We start from the raw sequence: 14040 nt of genomic DNA on the forward strand, positions 1-14040 counted from the left end.
AAGTTAATTGGGCTGGGCAACACATGCCGTTCTTCATATTCTTCCCAACAAGGAAAAGCTAGAGCAGTTGGGCATTTTTATCTTTGGGGGGGGGGGGGGAGAGGAATAATAAACTGTATAATGAAGATTGAGACAGATACTTGCTACTCAAGAGTCTTTCACTAAAACAGATTAGCAATAGATTGGGGATAGACAAAAGTAAGTGCTTTTTCACAGAATGCACAGTTAAATCGTGGAATTCAAAGCTGTGGGATTTGGCGATTGCTATCAACTTTAAATGCTTCAGGGAGGAATTAGACAAGATTATGGTCTGTCAATGGTTAATTAGTCATGGTGGCTATAGGAACTTACATGATCAGAGACAATATAGAACTGAATTCAACTGCTGAAGAGGCAACAGCAGAAGAAAGACATTTCTCCATGGCCTGCTTACTTAGTGATCTTCCCAGGGTATCTGGTTGACCATTGTAGGAAGAAGGATAAAATATGATCTTAGTGGGATTATTATTATGTTCTTAAGTCTTAAAAGAAGTGTGTGTGTGTGTGCACATTCAAAAACCTCCACACTGCTAACTAACTCTTTCAATAGTGTTATATTTCACTTGGTTAAAAGATATTTTATACTAAAAATAGAATGTTTTCAACAAAATGAAAAATTGCTAAGAAGCAGAGAGATTAGGTGAATTCCTTGTGGCTAGGAATCCTTTCAAACAGTTACACTCATTCCACTACACTTTACCTTCTAGCTAGATCCAACCTCCACTTACAAGGTGCCAGTTTGGAGACAGGTGCCCATTCTGAAGGTAAAAGCCAATCCATTCATCCACTACATTCAAATACGTAAAAAGCTATTTTATTTTGATGCTACGAAACTTCCGTCATTTCTAATACATAGAATCTGTGCTTGCAGATGGACTTCGCACACTTAACCAGCCTGCCAAGACTCAGCAATGTTACAGAATCCAAATGGGAGCTTATAAAACTAAAACGTGTTTATATATTCCATATTGACTTACAGAAGGTTACTGAAAGTAGAGCAGCAATATAATGAGAAGAAAAAACACAACACCACAGACTGTTACACTTTAAAAGCACTTAAAAGATTTCAAAGAGGTAATACAGTATTTGCCTTAAACTCACCAATACTATAGTATCGCTTAAGATCTGTGCGCCTAATATCCTTTGGCTGACTGCTTTTCTTCTTCTTTTTCTCCAAGTCCTCCTTTTCCCCAGACTTTTTGCCGTTTTCTTGAGAGCCATTGGTCTGCACCAGAACAGCTTTACTTCCATCATCTCTTCCAGCCTGAGTTCTACCTGCGGGGATCCCACAAGCATTTGAGGAGGCTGCCTCTGAATTTTGCTTAGCTAGCCTCTTCTTCTTCAAACTAGAAAAAAAGAAACACAATAAAGCAATATAGACAATAAGCTAATTTGCAGAAATCTCATTGGCTAACCATTAATCATTATAATTTTATGTACCTTGATCCTGCTAAATTGCAATGATCAGAATAACAACTCTTTGTTTATCTAACTTAGCATACCCTCCAACATTTCTCTGATGAAATTCCATAATGATAATTTTACTATTTATACCCCACACTTCTTAGTGGGTTGCCCCAGCCACTCTAGGCAGCTTCCACATATTTAAAAATATAATAAAACATTAAACAGTCAGGTGATTACTTCAAAAGGGATCCCTCTTAGGGCCTATCAGGTAACTGGAGCTGAGAGCAGTCCCACTGGCTGCAGTAGTGCAGCCAATACAAACCAAACCTTCATCTGCTCCATACCTGATGTCACACATGACAACCTGTTTTTTTATTAAAGACCTATAAGCATCCAAACTGACACACAAAAAATGAGACAGATAGAATCTTAAGAAGGCACAAATTTTATTTGTAAAAAAAGCCAACACATTTTTACCTGTGATTATCTTAGGCTTGCACCAGAGCTGTAAAAGGAACAATACATATGACATTTTCAATTTTGTCTACTGCTTCTGCCCCTTGGTGCTAATGTTGCTGTGTGTGTTATTAATGTTATTTCTATTGTCTGATCTTTGACCATTATAGAATGACTGATTGATCGATTGACTGAATACATCACATAAATATTCAGTGAAAGTGACAGTGTGACTTTATTAACCTAGATTTCTGCAAACTACTTCTACATTTTACATTGAGTAAATATATATTAGCATATAAATAACGTAAATATACTTAAACTGGTTTTTAATTGATAAAAATACACGTGGTGCCCTGTTCCTAAAATAACGAAGGCCTAAAATAATCACAGGCCAAAACACATTAGGCTTTTTCTTTTTACAAATAAAATCCCAATTCTGGCTAAACTTGAGGTTTTTCCCCTCTCATTTTTGGAACGTACTTTACATGGCAAAGCAGTCTTCATTTCAGCAGGTTATGTGCTGCTGCAACATGTCATCTTATCATGCTGCTCGGGTAGGAGCTTGCGTGCAAGTGTGAGGATCTGGCATGTCCTTCCCATGCCAAGTTCCTTGACCAAGAAACTGAGAAACTGCTGGGATAGGAGGAGCAGTGGCAAGGTGACTCCTCCCACGTGAGCTTGGATGTCTGACGTTACTGGAGCAACACGGGACCAGTTTCTGATGGAAACAAAGCCGGCTCCAGCCCATATGAGCCTTAGTAAGGTTCTATGTTAATCCCCATCTCAAACAATACTACACTGATTAATATATTTGGCCAGCATCTATTCGTTATGTCATCGTCTAAACTTATAATTTCACAGTCAGCTGCCCAGGCTTTATTATTAGCTTTGTTTTCACATAAACATGTCATTCATTCAAGGTTATCTAAATCAGTGCCCTCTAATACATGTTTGTTCTGAGGCTCTTATAAACATCTACAAAAAAGAGAGAGATCTGAACGACTCCATTGATGTATGAAGAATAACCTTTTCTTTCAAAAGTGAGATCTAATATTTCCCCCTATTTCTGTACTACATCTTCATTAATTATGTTATTGTTTTTAATTATAGTGGTAAGTCACCTTGAGCCAAAGAGAAAATAGGAAATGAAAGGGCTGTAGTGGAATGGCACAGTACATGCTTTGAATGCCCAAAGGACCCACGTTCAACCCCATGTATCTCTGGAAAGGGCTGAAAAAGGGTCCTGTTTTGAGTTTCTGGATAGCTACTCTGCTGGTCAGTGTAGTAACTATATTGCGTAGAGGAAGGGAAGAAGAAATTTGGAGAGTCAAGTCAGGCCAGCAATGAGTAGAGCCAACTAATTCTACTTTCGTAGAATTGTAGAGGTGGAAGGGACCCAAAGGTATATATGCTTCTGTAATGGCCTATCACCAGGGAAAGAGGCTAAGGATGCAGAGTGAAATTGTTCTCTGGGCCAGCCGCAGATGACACTACTATCAGCACAAGAGGAGCCTGGTGTGCTGGGACCTCTACAATCCAAGAATGCTGCCTTGCCCCTCCATCCATGCACAAGACAGAGGTTTCAGTAGGCTTGGTGGAACCCCAAGTTTAGAAGAACACAAAAACTTTGCAAAAAAGGTTGGGGCCCTCAGAGTAACTGAATAAGAGCTGTCCATGGTCCTGCAACTTCTGACCAGACCCCCCTTGCCACTTTCTGTGAGGGATCCAGCATCAGATCCGGACACAACATATGGTACAACTTTGGGAATACAGACACACCTTCAGGAACCCTGCCATTACTAGGCACTGTCAGGAGCTAGCAATCCTTAACAGGATAAAGAATTGAGACAATCTACTCCAACTGCAGCTCAGGAGTACAACATCTGCTATCCATGCAGATGGTCTCAGTCTCAATCCTTGTCATCTCCAAATAGGGCTGGGTGAGAGCCCTGTCTGAAGAGTTGGAGAGCCACTGCCAGTAATTGCTGAGCTAGACGGATATATGTCTGACTCAGTTTAAGGTAGGCTCCTGTGCTCCAAATATGTATAACTCCTTCCTAGGTTATTCAAGCTGGCGACAACAAAACGTTGTAAAGTGGTTTTAACTTTGCAAAAAGTGCAAAAGCTGGCCGCCAAATATGCCAGATGTTCTATAAAATTTATTAGGAAGTAAGCTTGAAGGTTTTCCCAGTATTGATGTATGGAAGTGAAAGCTGGACCATAAAGAAGGCTGATCGCCAAAGAATTGATGCTTTTGAATTATGGTGCTGGAGGAGACTCTTGAGAGTCCCATGGACTGCAAGAAGATCAAACCTATCCATTCTTAAGGAAATCAGCCCTGAGTGCTCACTGGAAGGACAGATCCTGAAGCTGAGGCTCTAATACTTTGGCCACCTCATGAGAAGAGAAGACTCCCTGGAAAAGACCCTGATGCTGGGAAAGATGGAGGGCACAAGGAGAAGGGGACGACAGAGGACGAGATGGTTGGACAGTGCTCTCGAAGCTACCAGCATGCGTTTGACCAAACTGCGGGAGGCGGTGGAAGACAGGAGTGCCTGGCGTGCTCTGGTCCATGGGGTCACGAAGAGTTGGACACAACTAAACGACTAAACAAAAAGCTTGAAGGGGAGAAAAGAGTTTTATAGTATACAACTAAGAGGAACTACCTTTCTATTCTCATCCACAATTGCCCACTGAAGTCCCTTGTCCCAAAATAGGGCACCTTACAGAATGAGAACAGGTAAGTCAAACCCGTTTCATGCACACACAAAAGGAACAAATGTTTTTAAACCATATGCTTAGCATCCTACTTTTGAAGGCCAGAGCCAGGGGATCCTTGCTATGCAACATGTTTTCAAAATGTTTTTTTCTTTCCCTTTCATTTTAACACAACATTTCTACCAAGAAACTGGCTTTATGAAACTGTTTATTTGAAGTACCTAGTAGAGATTATCCTGTTATTTGTTTACTGAACTCAAAAGGAACAATTGGAATAATCAATGTTGTGGTTTAGCTTTTGGGATCTACCCCACTTTTCCTTACAAAACTCAGAGCAGATTTTTTTTAGGGGGGGGGGGTGCTGGGGAGGAGGACGAGAAGTTCCTCTGCAGAAGTTGAAGTCCTTGTACTAATGGGACAACTTCACTGGATAGTCTATAGTTTCCAAGTCAGGAGAAGTAATAGTTCCCCTTTACAGTGGTACCTTGGGTTACATATGCTTCAGGTTACATACGTTTCAGGTTACAGACTCCGCTAACCGAGAAATAGTACCTTGGGTTAAGAACTTTGCTTCAGGATGAGAACAGAAATCGCGCTCTGGCGATGCAGTGGCAGCAGGAGGCTCCATTAGCTAAAGTGGTACCTCAGGTTAAGAACAGTTTCAGGTTAAGAACGGACCTCCGAAACAAATTAAGTACTTAACCCGAGGTACCACTGAATTTCCCTTCATTCATTCGTAGAACAATTTCCAGTTCTAAATGCCACACTTTAAGAAGGAAATACAAACTGAACAAGTTCAAAGGAGGGCAACTAAGATGGTCAGGGGTATGAAAATGAAGACGGAAAGGTTGAAAGAACTGGGCATGCTTAGCCTGGATAAGAGAAGACTGAGGGAGGACTTGACAGCAGTCTTCAAATACCTGAGGGACACAGAAGAGGGCAAATAATTATTGTTATCTACTGCCTCCAAACACAGCTAGATCTAAGTTACAGAAGAGCAGAGATTTTGACTGAGCATTAGAAGAAACTTCTCGGTGCTAAGAGTAACTTGACAATGGAACCAATAATTCAGTAAGGGTGGGAGGCTCTCCCTTGCTGGAGATCTTCAAGCAGAAGCTGGACTGCTATCTCTTGGTTGTGACCTCTATCTCTGAATATCCTGCCGTGAGCTAGAGTCTGGGTTAACGGCCTACAACACACACCCACACCCACATGACAACAGTTCTGAGTATACACATTGCCCTTGCTTGCTCACTAGACTAGGCCACAGCCTCAGAATCCTTGCCACAGGCTCTTTCGAAACAGATCAATTATCCCACAGTTTTAACCGTGATCTGAAATTTCAACAGGAGGGGGAAAACAAGAGTGTCTGGCAGATAAAACTATTTACAGTATGCAGACATTGTGCTTACAAAACCAATTATTATTTCAGTCTACAGCAAAGGCAAAAAAGAAAACAGGGGAAAGGGAGGGGACACCCAATTATGAACAAAACTAAAGCACACAAATACCTTGCGGGGGCAACAATAAAAACATTCCAGAGAGAGAAGGGTTCTGTTTGTCTAGAAAAGATACTCTGTTTTTAAACAAAAAATGATTCCATATTTTTAAATTAAAAATGAGGTGCATATAATGTCAAAAGATATATTCTCAAACACAAGAAACACATAATAATGCATTTTAGACCGAGAGCAGATCTGTGGGTACATTTTTCACATCAAAATATGTGGTGCGCTTGTACCGGTGACTTTTCTGAGCCATGCCTAAGGTTGTTACAGGAAATGGTAGGAATCAAATATTTTGGTTGTGCTTTTGTGTAGGGAAGTGTGCTGTGTTATTGGGCAGCTTTCCATGCACACTTCAATTTTTTTTAAAAAAACCTATTTGCTTTGAAACCAAGGTTTCCAAAATAGGAAACAGCTTCCATGAGCAGGGAGCAAAAAATCTGTCATTGGAGCATAAAAATAAGTCTGAAACTAGCTTAGAGGTCTGAAACTAATACAACTCACCTAAACAAAGCACGGGGGAGGGGGGGTGCAGTGAGCCACAGAGAGAAAGGAAATTGCTGCCGATTTGGCCAAGGGGATTGTTTATTCACAAAATGTACTGCACAGCAACTCTCGACTATAAGGGTCTATTTGGTGGCAGTTCCCAGTTTGTGGAATTTGAAATTATCAGCTGTGATTAGTTTTAGATGTTTTTATTTTACTTTAATTATATTATTTCAACACTATTGTGTTTGCCACCCTGGACTCCCCTGGGAGAAAGGTTAGGATGTAAATTTATTAAATAAAACAAACAAAAACATGGCAAGCCACATTCGGTGCTGGGCATCGCCACTTGAACTGCCTTCACAGGATTACAGGATCGTGACAAGATTAGGCTCACCATGCTGACCGAGCCAATAATAACCAAACCTGCTCAGAGTTGCCCAAGAGCAATATTAAGCACTCAACACACCGAAACTGGCTGCCTGTTTTGTATATAAATAAATAAATAAATAACTTTTATTTATACGCCGCCCATCCAGCTGGGACGGGACGCAGGTGGCACTGTGGGTTAAACCACAGAGCCTAGGACTTGCTGATCAGAAGGTCGGCAGTTCGAATCCCCGCGACGGGGTGAGCTCCCGTTTGCTCAGTCCCAGCTCCTGCCAACCTAGCAGTTCGAAAGCACCTCAAAGTGCAAGTAGATAAATAGGTACCGCTCTGGTGGGAAGGTAAACGGCATTTCCGTGAGCTGCTCTGGTTCGCCAGAAGCAGCTTAGTCATGCTGGCCACATGACCCGGAAGCTGTACGCCGGCTCCCTCGGCCAATAAAGCGAGATGAGCACCACAACCCCAGAGTCGGTCACGACTGGATCTAATGGTCAGGGATCCCTTTACCTTTACCTTTTACATCCAGCTGGGTTTCCCCAGCCACTCTGGGCGGCTTCCAACAGATTATTATTAATAATAACAAAAAAGTGATAAAACATCAAAACATTAAAAACTTCCCTAAACAGGGCTGCCTTCAGATGTCTTCTAAAAGTCAGATAAATTGTTTATTTCCTTGACATCTGACGGGAGGGTGCCACCACCGAGAAGGCCCTATGCCTGGCTCCCGGTAGCTTCACTTCCCGCAGTGAGGGAACCGCCAGAAGGCCCTCGGAGCTGTACCTCAGTGTCCAGGCTGAACGATGGGAGTGGAGACACTAGTTTCACCCTAGTCCCTTGCCTTACTGGAATCAGTAGTATTATGGAGCAAGGTGTTGAGAGGGATGGCCTGGGAGAGGATTGGCCAGAGAGGCCTGTAGGAGTGCTTTGGCCCCTAAGTCTGAGTTTGCTTTTACAGAGTGTCTATCACTGGCAACGTGCTAAATATTTCTCTAGGAATATGGTTTCTTCAGAATGAGTGTTCCCCAATTCACAGCATTTGATCACTTCTGTGGGTATTTCAAAAAATAATAATGGGGGGGGGGGGACAACCCTGGAAATCTTAACAACTTTGCTGCCTTTCAATTCACAAATTATTTCATGACCTTCAAATGCACTTCTTTTTCTTCCAAAAAGGTGTCATAACAGCATGTTTGCACAGTTAAATAATCCTTAAAAGATCTACCGCACTTTAACTACAGTTTACATTCCACTGTGGCGATCTGGTTTTGTTACATCAAGGAGTGTGTTTATAATTCACCTACAATAAACACAGAATGAAGAGCAGAGATGGCACAGAACCACCACAGCAGCTCTTTTTTGCTGATGCTACAGCAGATTTAAAACAAAAACAAAACTGTATGTTTAAAGGAACAAAAACAGATTCCCCCCCCCCTTTCATTTTTCAACCTAGAAAGCTGTATAATTTGACCATAGCAAGTTAAATATAAGTTAAATATATCTATTATTTAAAATGAAGGTCAACTTCCTAACAAAAGACTTCAGGCTTTGATGGGAAGTAAAATTCAAAAGCCATGGCTCAAGTATAACAAACCTGTGTTAAAGTTAATAAAAATATTTATTTTTATATACACTGGTAAAAATAATAATAATGAAATGTTGCCTTCCACACGTGTAGCGCAATCCTAAGCATATTTACTAAGAAAACTACATTGACTGCAATGTAACTTATTCCCAAGTACCGATGCACTGGATAGTAGCCAATAAGCTGCAGGTAACTAAGCCTAATTACTAATTATAATTCCTAGATATTTTATTTTAGTAGTCTGCAGAGGTGCATGAATTACCAGAGTTGTAAGTCATTTCTGTTTCAAGTTATTATTCTTTCTTTTATGAACACTGACGTGTGCTGTACTCAAAAACCTTCCGTACAGCATTAGGAGTTAAGGACCTCCAGGCTTTCAGATGTTGTGGTACTACAAGTCCCATCAGCTCCAGCCAGGGATGATGGGAGTAGTAATCTAGCAACTTCTGGAAGGCCACAGATTCCCCACCCTTGCACTACATTCTTGGTGGAAAAGACTTGTGACTTGCAGCTTGGTTCCACCAGGGTTAAACAGGTTAGACAGGAAGTAGATCCTTAATGTCCAGGTTCAACATACTGTAGCAATAAAATAAAAAGATTCAAAGCGGTTCGAAATTAGTTGCACTCTGGGGGCTCCAACCTGTACGTGTCACAGAAGTGTGGATACTCAGAGACAACAAAGAAAAAGAAAGCAAAGCGTAACTCACATAGCAAGCAGAAAAAGGCCGTCAGAGTATTTGCCCTAGATTAAAACATTACAACCGACAGAGGGGAAAGTCCACAGTTGCATTTTGAAACAACCGAAAGAGCAGCAAGTAGCTTACCGGGCAAAATAGCCTTGTCTTCGTTCTTTTTTCTCTTCCTTGATCTCCATTGTAAACAAATAGTAAAAAGTGTAAGGTGAAGTGGCTGAGCTTCTGAACTTCCAGTTAGTGTCTCATGTTCACACACGATCCATGCAGTTATCACTGAGGAAGGGGAAAAGAGGAAGATCAGAAATTAACATGTCGACAACACCTGATTTGCTGCTGCTGCTTCGTTGTTGTTTTTTTGAAGAGTTACAGTGCATAGTCCCACAGCATGGTAAATTAAACCAGTGAAAGCACTGTCACATGACAAAGCTTGTTGTACCAAAAACAGAAGAAAAGAAAAACAATAGTCATGGCTCAATTCACTGCATGGGGAACACAAGGTTCCTTAAAATAGAAACACAAATAGGGAAACATAAGTTGCACATGGGATTTTATGTGTGTGCATATATGTGTCAAATAAAAACAGAAGTCTGACATCAACTTTAGTGAACTGTCTTTAAAACCACTTCACAAAGAATTCATTCACCATCTAACTGCAATTATTTTAATGCACTGTGCTGCAGTTCTATCAACAGGTTAAACATCTCTGTCCATATATCCACAAAAGACAAGAAACCTGGAAAGGATGAACAACCTGAGTGCTGTTTGTTTGCTTCTGTTGTAGTTGTTTTAATGCTCAGAAAGAAAGAAACAGAGACACACAAAGACAGAACATTCAAGCCATCTGAACTAAAACAAAACATAAATTTGAGGAGGGTTCACTTGTGGTAGCAAATAGATCTGGCATTTTGCATCTTCGTTTCACAGAGTGTGCACCGTTTTCCCACATAGCACTGTTAGTGCAAATTATCTGCAGTCTGTCTAAATCACAGGGGTCCAACACACAACCCCAAGGCTGCATTTGGCCCTTGATGCCATTTGCGTGGTCCTGGAACCAGCCAAACCAATGTTGTCCAATACAATCACTACATTGCTTTTTATAAAAAATAATAATCCAGAAAGCATTTTACAATTGAGCCTTCTATTTTTATTGTGGACCACATAATATATATTTCTTAAATTTCACTTAGAATAGTAGCCAGTATGATTATAACAGTGGATATTACAATACTCTCCTCAATATTCTTACGCTGTGTATAAAAAGGTAGAAGGTAAAGGACCCCTGGATGGTTAACTTCAGTCAAAGGTGACTATGGGATTGCGGCGCTCATCTCACTTCAGGCTGAGGGAGCTGGCATTTGTTCACATTTGTTCACATAAACTGCTTCTGGTGCGATGGAAGCCAGAGCACACGGAAACACCATTTACCTCCCTGCCACGGTGGTACCTATTTATCTACTTGCACTGGTGTGCTTTCAAACTGCTAAGTTGGCAGAAGCTGGGACAGAGCAACAGGAGCTTACACCATCGTACAGATTTGAACTGCAGACCTTCTGGTCAGCAAGCCAAAAAGGCTCAGTGGTTTAGACCACAGCACTACTCACTCCCAATTATACTATGTACTGTGGTTTTAATTATTATACAGTGGTACCTCTGGATGCAGACGGGATCCGTTCCGGAGCCCCGTTCGCATCCTGAAGCGAACACAACCCGCATCTGAGCATGAACGGGTCGCGATTCGCCGCTTCCGCGCATGATGTCATTCTGAGCGTCTACGCATGTGGCGAAACCCAGAAGTATCGCATTCCATTACTTTCAGGTAGCTGTGGAGCGCAACCCAAAAATGCTCAACCCGAAGCTACTTCAACCCGAGATATGACTGTAGTGCCTTTATTTTTAATTGTTTTGAAGATTAATCTGAAAAGTGGGTAAAATAAATAAAAACCAATTTAGAAAAATAATACAGTCCCATTAGAACTCTCTGTAGAATAAAAATAATGTCCTAAAAGTGCTAAGCTCTTCAAAACTGGAGAACTATTCTAATAAACAAAAGCATTAAGTATACCTTCAAAGATTCACTGGAAGGAAGTCAGATCACTCCCATGTGCTCTTAAGAAAAAGAAACAATAATCAAAAGTGGGAGGAGACCGTTTGGAGAAGGCATTAGTAATCTCCCTGCAACCATAAATTAAGTTTACAATATCTAGTGTTCCTCTTTTCTTTCCCCACTTCTATTTTATTACCTAGTCCACTCTCTGTAAATAACAAATAGGAGTCAAAGGGATGACTACCGAACTTTTAAGATAGATATAATAAAATACACATCACTTTCCACAATTGCTGTATTACTACCACTGAAACTAACTGGTCAACATTTACTTCAGAATGAAGAGATAACCAAGAACTGCTTTTGTGCCAAAACAGGCCAGGATTCTCGACCTCTTTGCTGTATTCAACCTAGAGACAGCTTTTCCTCAACAGCATACCACTGCTGCATGATTGACAAGGTTTCCTGCATACTCTTTAGAACTAATGTCGTTCAGGGTGATGACTATACAGTTTTGAGCAGGGGTCGGCAACGTGCGGCCCACGAAGCCCGTTTTACTGCCCCACGAGCTGCCCCCAAACTGAGCCGCCCGCTTGGTGAGTCCCCCGGGCACTGCGCTAAACAGGCGCAACGCGGCGATTCACCAAGCATTCTGGCTCAATAAATTGAAATAGTAAGTTGGGAAGAAAGAAAGATAGCTTTAAAAAGTGGAACCAAGTATGAAAGGTTTCGGAAACACTTTTAAAATCTGCATGTAAATGAGTAAAGAAAAAAATCCCGCTGTTATCTTCACTGATTGACCTCAGACCTACTGTAATGTTGTTTTAAAAACACATTTGCACATTATGTTTATTATACACGCACAAGCTGGAAAAGAAGGGGTGCGCTATTCAAATAGAAACTCATAAGATACTAATATGAAACTAATAAGATGCAGGCAGCAAGTATTTCCAAGACTGGTTTTGTAGCCTTCTAGTCAGTTTAAGAGACTGAGCAGCACCCTCTTGTGGATCCACTGCAAGTACACATGATGGTTTTAACGTTAAAGAAAATAAAAAAACATAAAGGATGTAAATGTTTCTAAAAAGTTCACCCTGATTTTGGTAAAGTTACTGGATCCAGTGGGTGTAAGAGTCCCTTTCAAGTCATGTTTCTCCCACACAAAAAGGATGGCTAAAAACGTGGACATCCCAGATTACGTACTGTCAAAAATAAGTACAGGATTCTGCTGTACCCAAATATATCTAATACCCAAATATATCTAATACCCAAATATATCTAATACCTCATTTTCTTAAAACAAGATTTGATCCCCTGTACTCAGTGGAATTTTTGCCCATGATGCTAGGATTTAAATCTGGGGTAGGCAACCTAAGGCCTGGGTGCCAGATGCGACCCAATCGCCTTCTCAATCTGGCCAGTGGATGGTCCGGGAATCAGCATGTTTTTACATGAGTAGAATGTGTGCTTTTATCTAAAATGCATCTCTGGGTTATTTGTGGGGAATAGGAATTCGTTCATTTTCTTTCTTCAAAATATAATCCGGCCCACCACATGGTCTGAGGGATGGTAGACCGGCCCAAGGCTGAAAAAGGTTGCTGACCCCTGATTTAAATGGTATTTGCTTCAACAAACCCCTAGTGAACTCAGCAAAACTTACTTCTGAGTAAGCACATATATGATGGATGGGGAAGAAAACCTTTTAAGAGGAGGTGCATCACTGCATGACTTGTAAATGCCATTAATGTGGACAGAAAACAGAAGAGAGCTATTTTTCAGGTCAAACATACGTTTTAGCCATCGTAGTCTTCAAAATTACGGATGCTTGAAAACGAATTTAAAAACATTTGAGAGAAAGCCGGGGGGGGGGGAGTCAAAAAAGGTAGCCACCGTATGTTAAAATGTATTATTATGCGTGCCAAAAAAGAGGGGGAAGAGAACCTGGAAACAACTACTATGGTAACTTAGCAATGCAGAGAATGCTATTTTTTGTACAGAGGCAGGCAGCTAAACCCTCCACAGATTATCCACATTATAAAGCCAAAGTTAAGGTTTCTATAGCAACTTTAATTCCAACACACTGCACACAGTGTACTAATGCACAGCATGAAGGGTAAAACATATATATATATATATATGCGCAACTTGAGAAAATTCAAGATCTCTACATCAACATTCAGTTTTCATTTTCTGAGTTCATGCAGAATCACTGTACTAATCGGAGGCTTCCGGCAATTATTTTCCTTCTGTTCCATGAGTGCACCCTCAATATTATTTAATATGCATTGGTTACTTCTGGTAATCACTTAACCATCATGATATATTCACAATCAAAATGATTCCACAATGATAAAAGGGTAGAATTTTTCACTCTTCTAATACATATTACAGTATATGTAAATTTGAGATTCTAATCCCCTTAGAGGTTTTTGAGTATAGAAGTACAGTAGCAGTTATTCTATCTAAAACAATTAATCATTTATTAGAGAACGCATGATTTTATGCATGCTGCATATGCTCCCACATCTAGGAGTTTGTTCCTTATATTAGTTGGAAACACATGAATTAACTTTTTCAGACCACAAGCAATCCCCTTCCCTCTTTCTCTTTCATGCACAAGGAAGGTTACAAGCTTCTGTTTTCACACGAAATCGGGGTGGTGAGCCTGCTGCTGGATTACAGTTCCCTTCAGCCCCATCTAGCTTGGCCAATGGTTAG

The 14040-nt window shown here is 40.8% G+C and overlaps 1 protein-coding gene across 2 annotated transcripts in view; it reads right to left on the reverse strand.

Moving 5' to 3' along the window:
* Window positions 1–14040, reverse strand: part of NCOA7 (nuclear receptor coactivator 7) — a 64621-nt gene that overhangs the window by 40665 nt on the left and 9916 nt on the right. For both annotated transcript variants that reach the window (XM_083434834.1, XM_083434835.1), the window contains exons 2-3: window positions 9408–9551; window positions 1141–1385 (exon numbers count right to left, since the gene is read on the reverse strand). In XM_083434834.1, the coding sequence (XP_083290960.1) occupies window positions 1141–1385; window positions 9408–9457 (295 nt within the window). In that variant the 5' untranslated portion in view covers window positions 9458–9551. The remainder of the gene's footprint in view (window positions 1–1140; window positions 1386–9407; window positions 9552–14040) is intronic.

The sequence above is a fragment of the Podarcis tiliguerta genome (genome assembly GCF_965153285.1).
Source record: "Podarcis tiliguerta genome assembly, chromosome: 3".
Classification (NCBI taxonomy): domain Eukaryota; kingdom Metazoa; phylum Chordata; class Lepidosauria; order Squamata; family Lacertidae; genus Podarcis; species Podarcis tiliguerta.